Here is an 18,687-nt window from a genome sequence, read left to right as displayed (position 1 = left end):
TTAAGGCACCTCCTCGTCTGGGCTTCCTCCCGCCCCGCCCATCAGACCCGGGAGGGGCGTGGCCTTTTCCTGACCAATGGGCGAGCGTGCTTCCCGTGACATCACCGAGGGGGCGTGGTCGGGAAGCGGAAGCCGTGTCTGTCATGGCGGCGTACCCGGGGCAGGTGAGGTCGGGCCGGGGGTTACGGAGGGGTCCGGGGCTCGGGCCGGGCTGCGGTGTCCGGTACCCGCCGCACATCCGGGCTCTGTCCCCTCCGCACATCCGGGCTCTGTCCCCTCCGCAGGGCTTCCCCGGTGCAGGACCGGCCCCCGGGGCTCCGTTCGGCAGCGGCCCCCCCCCGGCCCCCGGGGCTCCGTACGGACCGGCCCCGCCGGGAGCACCTTACGGACCGCCTGGCTGCGGGCCCCAGCCCGGGCCCTACGGAGGAGCGGCTCCCGGCGGTGAGTGCGGCTGCGGGGCCCAGGAGAGCCTCCCGTGGTCAGTAGCGAGCCCCGGGTGTTCCCAGCCCGGTGCCCCTCGGGCTCGGCTCCATCACCCTGCGTGCAGCTGAGCCGCGGTTCGGTGCGTTGGGAGGTGCGGGGAGGCTCCAGCCCCGAACAGCACCCGTTGAACCTCCTGGCCCCTGTCAGTGTCCGGTTTACGGCCCCCAGCCGAGCCCTGGCGCTCCCAGCCCGGATCATCGGGCTGTAAACCACCGCTAAGGCCCCGGTGCGCTCGGAGGGGCGGTGGGAGCTGCTGATGGCCTCTCCCCGTGCAGGGAACGCTCCCCCGGGTGTGGATCCGGAGGCCTTGTCCTGGTTCCAGGCGGTGGATGCCGATCACAGCGGGTACATCTCTGTGAAGGAGCTGAAGCAGGCGCTGGTCAACTCCAACTGGTCGACGTTCAACGATGAGACCTGCCTGCTGATGATAAGTGTGTCTGGGCTTTCTGTGCTGCTGCTTGTGCTGCTCTGTCTGGGATGAGCTGCTGTCAGGGTGAAGCCAGCCCAGGCTGTATTCCCCTGTCTCTGGGTGTCCCTTCCTTGGGCAGCTTGTCTGTAAGTGCTCTCTGGAGCAGGAGCTGGGCAAGCCAGGGAGTTGTGAGCACCCTTTTAGTGGGGGGCACAAGTCAGGGGCTCAGAACGCTGCTTGGGAAAGGGAGCCCAGCTCTGCATGAGCCCCTGCTCACAGAGCCAGGAGAAAAGGGGAGAATGCTTCAGTATTGAGCCAGAGTCATCCCATTCAGGGCTTGATGCTATTTTATACCAGCCTCTTGGGTGCTGGTTGATCACAGCTTTTGGGGCCAGAGCTGGGTGCTGGGAAGCCATGCACAGATCCTGAGCTTTCTGGAAGTTTCTGCAGTGTCCCTTGCCCCACTCCTCACTGTCCTGTTCCTCTCTGTTCCTGCTTCCTCAGACATGTTCGACAGGACCAGGTCAGGACGCATTGATGTGTATGGCTTCTCAGCCCTGCTGCGCTTCATCCAGCAGTGGAGGAACCTTTTCCAGCAGTACGACAGGGACCAGTCGGGCTCCATCAGCTTCAATGAGCTCCAGCAAGGTGGGTGAGAGGCAGACACCAACCTGACACCACCATCTGCCTCTGCTGGTGTTTATTCCCAGCCCAGCCCAGTGTCTCCTGGTGCCATCTGAGCAGCAGGGCTGGTGAATCAGCTCCTGGGGTGCCTCCCATGCAGTGGTGGAGCAAGGAGCATGCTGGGCTTGCTGAGCCAGCTATGGCAGAGCTGGCACTGAGCCTTCCCAGGGACAGGAGATGAGGAGCCACAGCAGGGTCATGGCACAAACTTCCTTCCTTAAGGAAACCCAGAATTCCCCCTCAAATGGCATGTGGCTAAAGCCTGTTTCCTGGGAGGAGCTTTGGGGTGTGTGTGTCTGATGGAGGGGAAGAATGTCTGGAATTCGTGCCTTGGTTTGGCTTCTCCTGTGGGAGAGCCCTGCCTGCACACACCCACTGCTGCAAGGGAAGCTGTGGGGTGGTGGCAGGTGGGGTGTGTGCAAGGGGCAGGCGAGGTGCGGTCAGGTCACTCTTGTCAGGAAGGTTTAATCCAAGTGCTTCTTGCTCCAGCTTTCTCCCAGATGGGCTATAACCTGAGCCCGCAGTTCAGCCAGCTGCTGCTGGCCCGCTATGCCCAGCGGTCGCCCAGCCCCAGCATCCAGCTGGACCGCTTCATCCACATCTGCATGCAGCTCCAGAGCACGACCGATGCCTTCCGCGAGAAGGACACGGGGCTGGTGGGCAACGTGCGCCTGAGCTACGAGGACTTCCTCACCATGGTCGTGACTCGCATGCTGTGATGCCTCTGCCGAGGGGGGAGCTCTCCTCTGGGATGTGACCAAGCTGTTTTCCCAGGGCAGCTTTCCAAGGAGCCCTGAACACTTCCAGGACCCTCTGGCTTCGATTCCTTGTCCCCACTCAATGGCAGTTGATGCCTCCACGCCAAACTGGAGCCTGGTTCTGGGGCCACACTGCAGGGTGGGACAGCCAAACTGATAGCCGGTGCTGTGCCTCCCAGGGAGGGCTTAGACCTTCCCTTGCCAGACACCAAATCATTCTTAGACCCCCTTTGTGCTATCCCTTGGCTTGGTGGGATGTCTGCAGTGGACCAGCCCTGTCTCATCACGCTTTCAGGGACTCTCCAGTGCCCAAAAGCTGGGCCTTCATTGGAAAAGCAGCAGGAAGGGTTCAGGTGATGGCAGAGCTCATCCTTCCTCACCTCACAAACTGCTCTTCCTCTCCACCAGCACTTCCAGCCCCTCCGATCTGCTGGAAGTGCTCCAGCCTTCCTGAGCCCTGTTTCTCTCCGGGCCATGCTGGATCATTGAACCCCCTTGTTGCCAATGTGGGTTTTGATGTGTCTCTGCCAAAGCCAAACTTGGAAATGGTTTAGAGCTTATTTTTACAGCTTTTGAATAAAGGGTGATGTGCACTGGCTGCTGAGTGGTTTGTGTTTGCTGAGCAGCTCATAGAAGCCTGGTCCTGCCTCCTGTCAGCCCCATGCGGCCAGCAGCAGCTCTAGGGACACATCCTGTGCTTGTAGCCCAGCCCTGGGGTTGGTTCTTAACCCAGTTCATGTTAGTGCTGGGGTCTGCTGCTATATTACAACCAGGAATGTAAAGATTTAGCCAACACACAAGTGTTTCCCTGGGGTTTTAAAATGGTATCTAAGCGATTCTGCTGGAATTGGGCTTGATGAGAAGCTGAGATGCTTTTGGAGACTATCTATTTGAAGGAATATTTATGAAACAAAGCAGTTAAAAGCCTGAGTAATTTACCTGCAGCTTTTAGAAGGCAGGTAGGTAGAAAGAATACCCAGGGAAGTGTGTGTATGCACAACCACCACCCTGTGCACACACACACTTACTGACAACTCTCTGTGGTTGTATATATACACATAGGGCTCTGTGCACATGTATGTATACACATATATATATGGAAATATATAATAATATATGTCATATAAATATATGATAAAAACATAGGTATATGGGGGTGTGTGTATACATACACAGAATAACAGACAAGCTTGTATATACATATATACATGCAAACCCCGTACATACAAACAGGAACCTGTGTGTATACACATACCTGCACATGTGCCCTTACTGACATGGAGACACACGCTCTAACAGGCACGGAGGCACCCAGAAACACACCCCATGTGTGTACAGAAAGTAAGACCCTTATGTGAATAGATACACACTGATAGAGGCCCCTATGTAGCCACACACACTGTCCCCCCAAATATATACACACGTGCACATGTGTGTGGGCTTGTGTATGTGCACATGCAGATGCTGCTGCTAATATAGAGCTGTAGGCACACACGCTCTGACAGAAACGGCTGGGTTTATATACATATATGCACATATCTACACAGGCATATATATGCATACATATACAGCTGTACATACACATATACCACAGAACCATAGGATCACAGAATAGTTAGGGTTGGAAAGGACCTTAAGATCATCCAGTTCCAACCCCCTGCTATGGGCAGGGACAGAATTTTTACTGCTCAGCATGGCTCAGCACAGCTCAGCACGGTTTGGCTCAGCACGGCTTGACTTGGTTTGGCTCAGCTCAGCATTGGGGAAGAACAGAGGAACTGGGGCACCAAGGGTAATGGGGCATATATATATAAATAAATAAATAAATAAATAAATATATATATATATATACCTAAACATATGCACGTATATAGATGCACATATGTATACATGCACATACATAGACACACACAGACACTGCTGGGATTTTATATAAATATAAATATATATATAACATATATTTATATATTTATATTTTATATATATAAATAATATATATTTATATATTTATATTTTATATATAAATAATATATATAAAATATATATAAAAATATATATAAAAATATATAATATAATATAATATATATATTATATATAATATATATATAAAAATATATATAAATAATATATATAAATATATATAAAATATATATTATATATAATAAAATATATATTATATATAATATATATAAAATATATATAAATAATATATATAAATATATATAAATAAAATATATATAAATAATAATATATAATTATTTCTATATTATTATATATAAATAATATATTTAATATATATTATAATTTATAATATATAATATATAATATATAAATAATATATATAATAATATATTATATATTATTATTTATAATATATAATATATAAATAATATATATATAATATATATTATATATATTATTATATATAATATATATAAAATATATATAAATAATATATATATTAAAAATATATATAAATAATATATGTAAATATATAAAAATATATATATTATATATATAGAATATATATTATATATTCTATTATATAAATAATATATATATAATAGAATTATATATATTATATAGAATATAATATATAATTATATATATTATATATATTATATATAATATATATAAAATATATATATAAAATATATATTATATTTTATTATTAATATATTTTATTTATTTTTATTTTATATTTATTTTTATAATTTTTATATATATTTTTTATATTTATTTTTTATATTTTATTTTTATTTTATATTTATTTATTTTTATTTTATTTTATTTATTATTAATATATATTATTAATATATATTATATTATATATATAAAATATATATAATTATATATAAAATATATATAAAAAATATATATAAAATATATATAATTATATATAATTATATATATTATATATAATATATAAAATATATATAAATAATATATATACATATATAAAAATATATATAAATAATATATATAAATATATATAAATATATATATATAGAATATATATTGTATATTCTATTATATATATAATATATATAATAGAATTATATATATTATATTATACATATATTTATAAATATATATATATTTGTTATATATATATTTTTATATATATTATATATATAATATATATCTAGAATATATATATTAATATATATATTATATATTTTTATATATATAAATAATATATATATAATATATATTATATTTATAATACTATTATATATATTATATATTATATATTATATTATTTATATATAATATTTTACTTTTATATATATTATATATAAATATATATTATTTCTATATCATAATATATTATAATATATATGTTATATATATAATATATATAATATATATTTTATATATATAAATATACATTATATATATTTAATATATATAAATATATATTATAATAATTATAATTATATATATTATATATATTTTTCTATATGAACATAATAATATATATAAAGAGATATATATTTATATATATGTATATATATATATACACACTGTATACGCACACAGAGCTATACAAAGTGCACAAGCAGTGCTGTTTCCAATCATACTGTTCTGTGTGTGTGTAAAGTATACATATATGCAGCTAGCTATAGATATATTAAACACTGTTTGCATATATATAAAAATAAATAAATAAATACATACATCTACCTCAAACCCCGCCCCCCCGGCACTAACAGTAGCTGTTAGCGTGCATGTATATCTATACACTATCCACACTTATATATGTTAACCAAAAACCCAGCAGTGTGTCTGTCAGTGTGTGTGTATGTATGTGTAAGTAGATTAAAAGCAGTGCCTTTTAGTTTGTGTGTGTATCTGTAAAAACTCAACAGTGTTTGTCACTGTGTCTGTGTGGTTAAGTTTATGTGCATTTATATAGTTTATATAGCCACATATAAAATTCCAGCAGTGTCTGTTAGTGTGTGTGCATGTGTGTATATATATATATATATATATATATATACATATATATATATATATAACCCCATCACTGACTGTGTTTGTATATATATATAATATAAAAAAAACCCCCAAAACAACAGTATTTGTGAGTGTGTATGTACATATATATATATATATATATATACACATAAAAAAAATCCCCATCAGTGTCTGTTAGTGTGTGTGCGTGTGTATATATGTATGTATACATATATGTATATGTATGTGTACATATATGTATGCATGTATGTATATATATATGCATGTGTATATATATATACACACGCACACACACACATATGAAATCAGTGTCTGTGTCTATAGATATAAAAGAAGTACATCAGTGTATAGTGTATATATATACATATATACATATAAACATCAGTGTGTGTGTGTATGTGTGTGTGTGTATATATATATATTAAAACCCATTGGTGTGTGTGTGCATGCACATATATACATATATATATAAAACATGTGTATATATATATATATATATATAAAACCCCTATCAGTGTGTGTGTATATAAATACATATATATTAAGAAAACCCATCAGTGTGTGTGTATAAATATCTGTATTTTTAAAAAAAATCAGTGTATGTGTGTATATAAATATATATATATATACATTAAAAAAAAAACCCAACCCACCAGTGTGAGAGCATGTGTATATAAATATATATATATATTAAAAAAAAACCCCATCAGTATGTGTGTGTGTATAAATATATATATAAAAAAAAATACAAATCCATCAGTGTCTGTACGTGTATATAAATATATGTTAAAAAAAACCCATCAGTGTGTGTATATAAATGTATATATTAAAAAATCAGTGTGTGTGTGTGTGTGTAAATATATATTAAAAAACCCATTAGTGTGTATATATATATATATATATTAAAAACCCATTAGTGTGTGTGTGTGTGTATATATATATATATATACCAAAAACATCAGTGTGTATATACATATAAAAAAAAAAACCAAGCCATCAGTGTGTGTGTATATGTATATATGTATATATATAAAACCAACATCAGTGTGTGTGTGCACGCGTGTGTATATATATATATATTTATATAAAACCCCACCCCATCAGTGTGTGTGTGTGTGTATATATACATATATATATAAACCCCACCAGTGTCTGTGTTTGTGCACATACATATATTTATGAAAACCCCATCAGCGTCTGTTAATGTGTGCGTGTGTATATATAAATATTAAAAAAAAATCACTCTGTTCATGTGTGTACATACATACGTATATATATATATATATACATAAAACACCAACAGTTTGTGTGTGTTTGTGTATGTATATAGCCCCAGCAGCATCTGTTAGTGAAAGTGCATGTACGTGTAAGTGTATATGTATATATATGTATGTGTATTTGCCTATGTATGTGCATGTGCCTGTGCATGTGCATATGTATATGAATATATGTATGTGCTTATACGTGTATCTGTGTATAATGTGTGTATATGTGTGGATGTACAATGTGTATATGTCTGTACAATGTTATATGTGTGTGAACAGTACACATATGTATGTGTACAATGTGTATATGTGTGCATAATGTTTATATGTGTGTATAATGTGTATATGTGTGCACAATGTGTGTATGTGTGTGCACAATGTGTGTATGTGTGTATATAATGCGTATACGTATGTACAATGTGTATACGTGTGTACAATGTGTATATGTGTGTACAAAGTGTATGTGTGTGTACAATATGTATATGTGTGTGTATACGTGTGTGTACAATGTGTATATGTGTATGTATAATGTGTATATGTGTGTCTGTGTATGTACAATATGTATATGTGTGTGTACAATATGTGTGTGTGTATAATGTGTATATAATGTGTATATGTGTATGTATAATGTGTGTATGTGTGTGTATAATGTATATATGTGTGTGTATAATGTGTATATGTGTATGTATAATGTGTGTGTGTGTATAATGTGTATATGTGTGCGTATAATGTGTATATGTGTATGTGTGTGTGTATATGTGTATGTATAATGTGTGTATGTGTGTGTATAATGTGTATATGTGTGTGTATAATGTGTGTATGTGTATGTATAATGTGTATATGTGTGTGTATAATGTGTATGTGTGTATATAATGTGTATATGTGTATGTATAGTGCGTATATGTGTGTATAAGCATCCCCAGAGCCGGTCCGGGCGGTTTTGTGCCTGTCCGCTCAGGATCGGTCTGTGGCCACCAGGTGGCGTCCCACTCCACCCGCTCCGTGCTCCCCGCGGTGTGGGGGGGCTATGGGAGGGGGGGGGCACGGAAAGAACCGGGAGGAAACGCAGAAAATAAACACATTCTAACCAATAACAGCTCCCATCCCGTCCCCCGGCCCCGATGTGCCAGCTGCGAGGTGTGCGGCCACAGCTGGGTGCGGGAGCACATCTGGATGCAGCGGCCAGGGTGGCACATCTGGCTGCGGTGGCACTTCTGCCTGCGCTGGGGTGCCTGGCTCTGGATGGACAGGGTGGCTGCGATGGCCAGGGTGGTGATAGTGGCACATCTGGCTGCATGGCAGTGGTGGCACTGGTGGCCATGGGGTGGCTGCGGTGGCAGCTGCAGCGGCCGCTGTGGCCGCGTGTGCCCACGGCAGCCCCGGTGCTGGCCGCAGGGACAGGCCGTCGGGGGGGCCGGAAGGCAGCACAATGAGCGGGGACTTATCTCACCCCACAGCCCTTCCTGGGGCCTGTGTTATCCCAGGATGGGGCAGGCAGAGGCCGGCGGTGCCACGGGTGTCCCCATCAGCACTGGGGCAGGATTGGAGCCGGGGCACGGGTGTTCCCATCAGCGCTGGGGCAGGATTGGAGCCGGGGCACGGGTGTCCCCATCAGCACTGGGGCAGGATTGGAGCTGAGGCTCGGACGGTTCAGGAGCTTTATTTACAAACAGTAAAAAGCAAAATAAATACAAAAAAATGTCTTAAAAGTCCAACCCGGGGCGGGGGGGGGGCGGGGGGGGGGGGGGGGGGGGGGGGACACACGCACAAGGGCCTGGGGCTGCTGCATGGTCCCCAATTGTGGCCCCAGCAGGACAGGGACACAAGAAGGCTGAGCCCTCTCCTGTCCCCAGAGGGGGTGGCAGGGGCCATAGCACCACAGGGACAGGCAGAGGGGATGGTGATCACCCCATCCTGAGCCCTGGCCCTGGGGGTCCCCGGGTGTTCGTTTCCTCCCTGGTTGAGGGGAGCTGGGGGGGCAAATAGAGGGGTGCAGGAGCCCCACGGGTCCCACTGCAGCGCTCCTCAGCCAGGCCTGGGAGGAGGAAGAGGAGGATGAAGCCACCTTTGAAGGGCCCCCAACTGCCACCAGAGCCCAGCGGAGCCTGGGGCAGGGGGATTAGTGGGTAAATCCCATAGGATGCAGCAGCCCCTGCGGCACCCCCGGCCGCATGCCCCATGCATGCCCCACTGCACCCAGCCGCTGCGTCAGCACAGCGAGGACCCAGGGCACGATCCCAGCCCCCGGCCCCATGGTACTAGTGGGGTCCCCAGGAGGGGACAGAGGGGCAGCAGGACCATGGTGGGGCCGGGAGGAGGCGGTGGCAGCGCGATGCTCACTTGTGGGGCATGTCCTCCATGCTGACCCGGCCCCACACCCCCACCACGAAGGTCTCCACCTCGCACTCATTGACACCACGGGCGATGCGGAAGTGGCCGTTCTCTCCCCATGCTGTGCCCCAGGAGTTGGCTGCGGTCTGTGGGGAGGACACGGCTCAGCCAGACCCCAAGGAGCTGGATCCCAGACCCCAAGGAGCTGGATCCCAGACCCTAAGGAGCTGGATCCCACACCCCAAGAAGCTGGATCCCAGACCCCGAGGAGCTGGATCCCAGACCCCAAGGAGCTGGATCCCAGACCCAAGGAGCTGGATCCCAGACCCCAAGGACCTGGATCCCAGCCCCTGCAGCCCCCCCCCCCCCAGTGGCTGAGCCCCAGCACACTCATGGCACCCACAAACACTCACCCAGTATTTCTGGGTCTGGCCATCAGGAAGTTGCTCTTCTCCCCACCTGCAGGAGGAGAGGAGGGAGTGAAACGGGGTCCTCCCCATGAACCCCATGCTGCGGACATCACCCCATCCAGCACCATGATAGGGGGGTGCTGTGCTCACCCCACTCCCTTCTAGGCCTCGGCACCTCCCTGCAGGCCCACACAAGGTATAGGATACAGGTGGGTACATTTACCCATGGGGAGCAGGAAGGAAGCACTATACATACACATACACACATTATACACACATTATACATACGCATATACACATTATACACACACCTCCCACTGCAGGAGCTGAGCACTGCACACCTGTGGCACCCATCGCACCCTGCACCCTCCCTCCCCTCCCTGCCCCCCCAAACCTACCCAGTGATTTTAACGGAGTGGGTCCCATGCCTCTGGTGCTTCGGCCCCTTCCCCTCGGCCACCGGCGTGTGCCGATAGATCCCACTCTTGTACATGAAGAAGTCCTCGTGCACCTCCAGGATGGCTGCAGGAAGGGGAGAGGGTTGGGGACCTGTCCTGAGGAAGGGGCTGCTGAGATCCCAGGGCTCCAAGTGCCTCAGGACGGAGGATGTGGGCACAGGGACATGGGGGTTACCCAGCAGGAGGGGGGGCAGGGGCCGGATCCCCCCCTGGGATGTGACCGGCTCTGAGGAGGATTAAAACCATGAAATAAACCAAACCCAAGTGCCAAGACAGAGATTAAATCCATGGGGTTAATGAGCACCAGGTGCTGGTGAGGGCAGCGAGACGGGGCCGTGGGAGCAGGAGTAAGGCTGAGCAGGGAGGAGCTGAGGGGGGGTCCCAGCTGCAGGCAGGGTAGCTCATCCCCCCTCAACCCCCAGCCCCTGCAGCACCAGCTCTGGGGCACATGGACCCTTACCTTGCACAGGACCATTCTCCAGCAGCTCCTTCATGATCTCCTTCTCCTGCAAGCACAGAGCTGGGATGGGGCCAGGGCCAGGACCAGGACCCCAGCACTGCCCTTCCCACCCCCTGGGGATCAGAGAACCATGGAATGGTTTGTGCCGGAAGGGACCTCAAAGCTCCTCCAGCCCCAACCCCTGCCACAGACAGGGACCCCTTCCACTGGAGCAGCTGCTCCAAGCCCCTGTGTCCAGCCTGGCCTTGAGCACTGCCAGGGATGGGGCAGCCACAGCTTCTCTGGGCACCCTGTGCCAGCGCCTCAGCACCCTCACAGGGAACAGCTTCTGCCTAAGAGCTCAGCTCAGTCTCCCCTTGGGCAGGTTCAAGCCATTCCCCTTGGCCTGTCCCTACATCCCTTGTCCCAAGCCCCTCTCCAGGTTTCCTGCAGCCCCTTTAGGCACTGGAGCTGCTCTCAGGTCTCCCCTTCTCTTGTCCAGGCTGCCCCAGCCCAGCTCTCTCAGCCTGGCTCCAGAGCAGAGCTGCTCCAGCCCTCACAGCAGCTCCATGTCCCTCTTGTGCTGCTGCCCCAGAGCTGGATCAGGGCTGCAGGGGGGGTCACAGAGCACAGCAGAGGGGCAGGATCCCCTCCCTGTGCTGCTGCTCCCACTCTGGGGGTGCAGCCCCACACAGAGCCCGCAGGCACCCATGGGTGGGTGCTGTGGAGCTGCTGGTGGAGGAGCAGCTCCCCCAGGGGCTCTGCAGTGGGATGTTCCCAGCTGCATTCCCAGCTTTGGTTTGCCCAAGGAAACCACCCAGGCCCCATCCTGCTCCCATGGGCACTCACACTGGAGGACAGGCGGTAGGCAGGGGTGGACTGGTAGATGTCATTGGCATGGGTCTGTGGGTTGGGGCAGCGAGCGGTCGCCTGGCGCTTGCCCCGGCCCGTGGAGCGGCTGTGCATCATGCAGGGCTGTGCGGCCGGGAGGCTCTGCTGGCTGGTGAAGGGGTAGCACTCATCCGTCACCACCCTGCGCACAGGGACAGGCACAAGGAGGGGATGAACCACCCGGCTCCATCCACATCCCCAATGCCGCTCTCCATCCCACCTGGGCACCTGGCTCCCCACTGGTGCCAGAGGCAGGATGTGCCAGGTAACAGGTAACAGGAGCCTTGAAGCTCCTTATCCCACCGCATCCCCCTGCCCCATCCCGTCCCCACTCACCCTCGCCTGCGCAGGTACCACCAGGCGCCATCCAGCCGCCCCCCACTGCAGCCCTGCTGGTTGCGGGTGTCGCAGGACAGGAGGTTTTGGGGTGACAGGGCAGGTGTCATGTGTCCCATGGAGTGGATGGAGATGCGGTCCGAGGCGACGGCTGGGAGCGAGCAGGGGTCAGGGAGGTTCAGCTGCTCCCCCAGCCACACAGAAGGGCTCTGACCCCACCGACGGCCCCATCCCACCCATCTCACCTGCCGTGGAGAAGGCCCAGGAACCGGCGCAGTTCCCCTGGTCCAGGGGCTCATGGATCATCCCAGGCCACTTTGCAGCTGCATCGAAGTGACGAGGCAGGACCTCGTTGGAGTCCATGTTCATCTATGGGAGCCAGAGCAGAGGGGTTCTCACCACACAGGGACCCTTCCCTCTGTTCCTCCTGCTCCCAGTATCCCAGGACTCCCTCTCAGGGTCCCCAGCCAGCATCAGCACCCCTGTGACCCACTGCAGGACCCCTTGGGATGGGGATACCCAGAGACCCAGCCAGATATGACCAGGATTTGGGTGTTCCAGGGCAGCCAGATCCCTCACCTTTCCCTAAAGCTGGGTTCTTCAGCCCCAGTGGCTCCCTATGCAACACCAGCACCAAGTGTCTTGTCTCATGCACCAAGTGTATGGCACTGGGTGTCCTGAGCCCCTCATTGTGGCCTCCGGCCGTTGACTCAGGCCCAGCCTTTCCGTTCCTGGGGAGGACACGGCCCTGGCGTCTCCCAGCACAGGAAGCGCCTCCACAATTAAACCTCAAGGCCCCAGCTCCGGTGTGCACAGTGTCTGCTCCCCACCAGCACCCACAGCCCCACACGCTGCCCACCTTGAACGGGAGCTGCACTGGGATGCAGCCAGAGGCACCCACTGGCAGGCGCCGGCGCAGCCGGTTCTGCTGACTCAGCACTATGGGGCCGGCTTTCCGATGGGAAACCAGTACGGAGGGAAAGGGGATAAAACAACACTGGCAGCGCAGGGATTGTCAGGGGGAATGTGCTGAGCTGCTGTCTCCAAACACAAGGCACCCACCCGGCACAGCCCCTTCCCAGGGCCGGGGACACCGCAGGGGCATCACCGGACAATGGGATGCTGGATCTGTGGAGCCCTGGTGAGCTTCGGTTCCCCGGGCACCTGCGGGACTCACCTGCATCTCATTCATGTTCATGACGGTGGGAGAGGGTCGGAAGGTGCCCAAGCGGTGCCGGATCCCGTCCTCCAGGGTCATGCCCCAGAACTGGCTGTAGTTGGTGGCTCTCCAGCTGCAGGGGGGACAGGACACGGCTCAGGGGTGCCCCGAGGAGCACCGAGGGGTGAGGCAGCCCCTCCGCACCCTCCTGTGCCTGCTCCTTACCCATAACTGCCCCTGTTGACGGCGTCAATCAGCTCTCCATCCATCAGGCATGCGTGGTCCTCACACTGCCACTGCCCACCGGGGCTGCAGGTGCTGCAGAGGGGATGGCACCAGAGGGGACAGTCAGATGGGGAGGGATGATGCCCTTGGAGTGACTGGGGGGGCTGAATGGGTGCTGGTGCTCCCTGAGTGGGTGCTGGTGCTCCCAAACCAGGCACTGCCCGCAGGGGTTTGGGGTCACACCGCGGCTCAGCACCATGGGATGGGGTGAAGCTGGGCCAGGGACAGCCCTCGGTGAGGCCCTGGGGACTGTCCCGAAGGGCAGCAGAGCATGGGACAGAGTGCGCTGTAAAGCAGCCAGGGCTGCAGCCGCTTGGACACCAGCCCGGGGGGGGGGGGGGGGGAAGGGGAAGGGCTGGAGGTGCCCCCATGGGGGAGCTCCTTGTGCCCCATAGGGAGCCCCGTGGCAGGGTCGGGGGGGCCGTGCTGGGTGCGGGTGCCGGGGCCGTGCTCCCCCCGCACAGGGAGCAATGCCTGGCACGCTCCCATGGCCCCGTCAGCTTCCTGCCACGCTCTTCCCTTTTAAGGAGCCCTCCGAGGCCATGTCCCGGCAGCCGAGCCCTGATCCCACCCACGGCACCTGCATCCCATCCACCCCATCCCATCCCCAGCACCGCTCTGGTGACCTTGTGCCTGCTGGTTCCCTCCCTGGGAGCACCTCGGGGTGCAGCAAGCTGGGTGCCCACAGCACCTCCCTCAGCTTCACCCCTGTCACCCCCTAGATCCCACAGGAGCCAGGCAGGGATAACGTCTGGGGTGAAGCACTCCTGGAATTGCTGCTCTCCACATGCCAAGTGCGGGGGAAGGATTTGGGAGCAGAGCCTGAGCCCCCCAGGGCAGCGCTGGTGAGGACGGGATGCAGGGATGCTTCCCCAGCGTTCCTCCCAGTGCACAGCCTGGGAGCCTCCACCTTTCCCGAGGCTTTGAGCCATCCTCCAGCCCCACAGACCTCTGCCCCACGGTCCTGGATAAACCCCAGGCAGTACCAGAGCTCCATGGAGGGGTCGGGCTGGCTTTTCACCTGCAGCTCGGGCACACACGCCTGCCCACACATGCACACACACGTGCTCTTGCCCTCACACATGCCCCACATGGAGCCTTTCATTCCCCTTATCTGCTGCATCGCTGCGAGGCAGCCGCTGGGGCTGCTCCCCGCCGGTTCCCCTCTCCCCCACCTCCAGGATGCCATTAATACCATTCCCAGATAAACCCCACGCTGCCGGATAACGCAAACAGCTCCTGGCACGCAGCACGGGTGGGATGGAGGCACCGGCGCCGGGCTCCGGCCCGTCAGGCTGGGGCAAGCTGGGCTGGTACCGGCAGCACGGGGCTGGGGCCGGCAGCACGGGGCTGGGGCCGGCAGCACGGGGATGGGGCAGGCAGCCGCAGCCAGCCCGGCCACGCTCCACCGGGCCGAGCACTGGAACATGGGAGCGGCTCAAGGCCCCGGGCTCCCTGCTTGGAATATGCTGGAGCAAAGCACTTGGCACCGGCGGCCGCCACCCAGCTCGGGCCCCCGACGGCCTCCCTGAGGGCAGGCGGCGGTGCCGAGGCAGCGGCAGCACCGGAGCACTCACCACAGGTTGCAGTTCTCCCGGTACGTGGCTCCGGTGGGATAACTGCGGCCAGCTCGGGCACAGCCTGCAGGGGTAAAGGGGGAGCTCCGGTGAGTGCTGGGCACCGGCACCCCCCCCAGCTCCAGGAGGTAAACACCGAGGGGGAAATAACCGAGGTCCTGAGAGCCAGGCAGGTTCCTGGGTGCACTTCGGCACCTCCACACCCGGGATAGGGATCAGGTCGCGCCCCACCGCGCAGGGGTGGCTCGGCAAGGGGAGGGTTAACCATGGGGCTGCTGAGCACAGCCTGGAGGGACAGGGATAAAGGGGCAGTTGTACCCGGGAGCTGGCTCTGCTCTCAGGGACTTCTTAGAAAGCCTTGTCCTGCACGGGGGGGCTGCCCGTGCCCCCCTCTCGCCCCCATCCAGCTGCTGGAGGGGTTAAGTCAGGGCCAGCATCCGCCTGCCCCAGACATGACCGGGGACGTGTCCCCTCATACCCCTGCTCTGCCCCACAGGTACGTGAGGCTGGAGCTGCCCCTCTGACCCCCACAGCCCTGCCTGTGGGGAGGCACGGGGGACATGCTGTGGGCTGCTCCCAGACCCATTTCTGGGAGCCCACCCCATAGATCCAGAGTAACCCTGCAGTGAGGACAGGGCCACTGGTTTCCATATTCAACCACAACCATGATCCCAGCAGCATCACACAGCACACGGGACACCCCAGGGCTGCATCCCTGTCACCCACAGCCCCCCGGCCGGCTGCCTCACCTGAAGCTTTGGGGAAGGGGGGCGGGATGCCCAGGCAGTACTCCCAGAAGTCGGGGCAGCAGTCGGACACTGTTCTGTTGCAGAAGAGGTCGCAGTAGCAGAGGGTGTCATGGTAGGGCACAGTGCAGGCGTCGTCGCGGCCATGGCAGCACACGTCCCCCCGCTGGCAGTAGGACCCTCCGGCATCATAGACCCCGTGCTCGTAGAGGCCGGGGGCCAGCTCCCGGCGGGTGCGCACCCGGGCAGCCCCGGACGCCTCGGCCAGCAGCCAGAGGCAGAGCAGGGCCCGCATGGTGCCCAGAGCGTCCCGAACCTGCAGCCGCTGCAGAGGGAGGGCAGTGAGCACACGGGGCAGCTCCGCACCGGCACCAGCCCCATCCTGCTCGCCCCGGCCCCGCTCTCCCCCGGGCGCTCCACAGCTCACGTTTAACTCCCCGTGAGACCAGAGCGGCTCTGGGCACCCGGAGCACAGGCTCCCCCCCGGGTGCCCTCTCGGGGGGCCCTGAGCCCTCCCACACCCCTTAACCCCTCCGCTCCGAAAGCGAAATCCAGCGGGAAGGGGCTCCCCTGAGCACCGGGGGGGGCTCCCCCGGCCCCAGCCCCGGCCCCGCTCCCAGCCCTGTCCCCCCTCCCCAGGTACGGGGGTTCCCAAAGGACGTTCCCCTCGCACCCAGCCCCGTCCCGTCCCGTCCCGTACCTGCCGCTGCCGAGCCCCGCCGTGCGCGTGCCCCGGCCCCGCCGCTCCTTATAACCGCGCCCCGTCCGGGCCGCGCTGCCCCTCCCCGGGCGGGGCGAGGCGAGGGTCGGGCCCGGGGCTCCGGTGGGGGCAGCGCAGCCCCGACCCCCCCCCTCCGGCGGAGCCCAGCGGCACCTCCTGCCCTGCGGACCGGGGGCCCCGGGTCCTGCTCCCAGCCCCGCGCCCTCACGAACCGGGGGGTCCCGGGGGGTCCCGGGGGGTCCGGAAGCAGCCCCAGCACCCAGCAGGGTCCCTCCGCTGCACGAGGGGAGCGAGGGTGGGGGGGTTCCTGTCTCCCCCCCCCCCAGAACAGCAGCTGCAGGGGGACAGGTGGATGCAAGGGACACAGGGAGGGAGGCAGCCACAGGGACACCCCAGTGCAGTCCAGGGCACGGAGTCGGTGTCTCCTGGAGTCAGCCCTGTGTCCAGGAGCTGAGGACCTGGGAATTGGGGTCTTCACCACCCCACAGGTCCTGGTTTCCCCTGCAGCACCAGTGCTCACTGCAGGGCTTCAGCTGCCCACCCCGGGGCTCTTGCCCTGTCTCTGCCACACAAGGAGCAACTCCCAGCTCTGCCGAGGGATTCCTCCTGGTTCCCATCTGCAGCCTGCCAGGAGGATGCTGGGACTCATCAGGATGTGCTTGCACCCCAAGACCCCATGTACAGGGAGCACCACATCCCACTGGCCATGAGAGCTGCCAGGGACCCCTCTGAGTGCCCAGACAAGGGTCCTGCAAGAGCCCCATGCAGAGATCCCTGCCCAGCTCCTCGGCTGTTGTTCTCAAAAGGGCCTTTTCCTGGAAGTGTGGCCTTGGGCTGGAGCTCGAGGGCTGCCGAGCGCCTCAGGAAGGAACTGGGTCCAGCCCGGAGTCCGGCTGTCTCCATGACTGGACTGCCAGGAATTCAGTGACTCACAAATTCCCCAAGACCCTCAGGGGACAAAGCAGAGCCACTGGCTAAAGGACATCCCCAGCGTCTGCTCTGGGCCCTGGTGCTGCTGCCAGGCAGTGGCTGAGGATGCTGTGGGGTGCTGCAGGCAGAGCTGGCCCCTTCCTGTTGCAGCCCCCATTCCACCCACAGCAGATAAGGGCCCGTGGGCGGCGGCAGGAGCAGCAACCGTCCAAGTGTTTGTGACCCCCCCTCGCTTCCTGTGCTGTGCTCCGCATGCCAAGTGTGGCTCCTGGTGGGACGCAGTGATGCAGCACCGAGGGTCACAGTTTGCTGCCTTCTCTGATGCCAACATCTCCCCCGCTGCGTGTCCCTGCGCAGGGGAGTGCCAGCCTCTGGCACACGTGGGGCAGCCAAGGTGGATGAGGGCAAAGTCCAGCTGGGGCACCTTGGGCCCACGTGGCTGCGGGAAGCAGAGCAAGGAGCTGTGGGTTGGCACAGGGCCTGTCCTGCCCTCACCACCGCTGCCTGCACTCGGCAGGAGAGCCGGTCCCACCACTGCATGGAGAGGTGGAAAGAGCCCAGAGCCAGGTGGGTTGGTCCTGGATGCCCCATGGAGCAGCAGGGTGAGCTGAGCAGCACCATTGCACAGCGCAGGGTGAGCACCCAGCGAGGCCCAACCCCGTGCACGGCCCCTCCAAACCCACCGATCCGGCTGCGGAGCTGGGCAGTTTGCTCACACGGGGCTTTCCTACTGCATCCTGGCTCCCCCTTCAAAGCCTCTGCTTCAAAGCAGCGTCAGGGACCCCCAGGGATCACCCAGAGGGGTCAGGGCACCGGAGTCACCC

At 53.1% G+C, this 18,687-nt stretch overlaps 2 protein-coding genes across 2 annotated transcripts; one reads left to right on the top strand and one right to left on the bottom strand.

Moving 5' to 3' along the window:
- The first annotated feature begins 107 nt into the window (after positions 1-107).
- Positions 108-2,932, top strand: PEF1 (penta-EF-hand domain containing 1). Its single transcript, XM_031051186.2, has 5 exons — positions 108-164; positions 285-441; positions 759-914; positions 1,397-1,540; positions 2,066-2,932. Exons 1-5 carry the CDS (start codon positions 144-146, stop codon positions 2,293-2,295), a joined length of 708 nt encoding a protein of 235 aa, XP_030907046.2. The 5' UTR covers positions 108-143; the 3' UTR covers positions 2,296-2,932.
- A 6,415-nt stretch (positions 2,933-9,347) lies between these two features.
- TINAGL1 (tubulointerstitial nephritis antigen like 1) lies at positions 9,348-16,943 on the bottom strand. The gene is made up of 12 exons (XM_034069228.1): positions 16,913-16,943; positions 16,216-16,537; positions 15,467-15,530; positions 13,830-13,922; positions 13,623-13,737; positions 12,691-12,814; positions 12,446-12,596; positions 12,068-12,251; positions 11,240-11,285; positions 10,720-10,843; positions 10,325-10,370; positions 9,348-10,057 (listed from the first exon to the last, which is right to left on the bottom strand). The coding sequence occupies exons 2-12, from the start codon at positions 16,505-16,507 to the stop codon at positions 9,917-9,919; spliced, it is 1,380 nt and encodes a 459-aa protein (XP_033925119.1). The 5' UTR covers positions 16,508-16,537; positions 16,913-16,943; the 3' UTR covers positions 9,348-9,916.
- Positions 16,944-18,687: the final 1,744 nt, after the last annotated feature.

Source organism: Melopsittacus undulatus, chromosome 14, assembly GCF_012275295.1.
Source record: "Melopsittacus undulatus isolate bMelUnd1 chromosome 14, bMelUnd1.mat.Z, whole genome shotgun sequence".
Classification (NCBI taxonomy): Eukaryota; Metazoa; Chordata; class Aves; order Psittaciformes; family Psittaculidae; genus Melopsittacus; species Melopsittacus undulatus.
Note: the sequence above shows the minus strand (reverse complement) of the source record. Positions and strands in the feature narration are given on the sequence as shown.

Bases quoted from the DNA above. Each gene is read 5' to 3' on its own strand.
- PEF1 (XM_031051186.2), top strand. From the start codon at position 144: ATGGCGGCGTACCCGGGGCAG. The intron at 915-1,396 runs GTGTGTCTGGGC...CTGCTTCCTCAG, and splicing joins GACCTGCCTGCTGATGATAA to ACATGTTCGACAGGACCAGG. The intron at 1,541-2,065 runs GTGGGTGAGAGG...TTCTTGCTCCAG, and splicing joins CTTCAATGAGCTCCAGCAAG to CTTTCTCCCAGATGGGCTAT.
- TINAGL1 (XM_034069228.1), bottom strand. From the start codon at position 16,507: ATGCGGGCCCTGCTCTGCCTCTGGCTGCTGGCCGAGGCGTCCGGGGCT. The intron at 15,531-16,215 runs GTGAGGCAGCCG...TTACCCCTGCAG, and splicing joins CCCCTTCCCCAAAGCTTCAG to GCTGTGCCCGAGCTGGCCGC. The intron at 13,738-13,829 runs GTAAGGAGCAGG...TCCCCCCTGCAG, and splicing joins GTCAACAGGGGCAGTTATGG to CTGGAGAGCCACCAACTACA.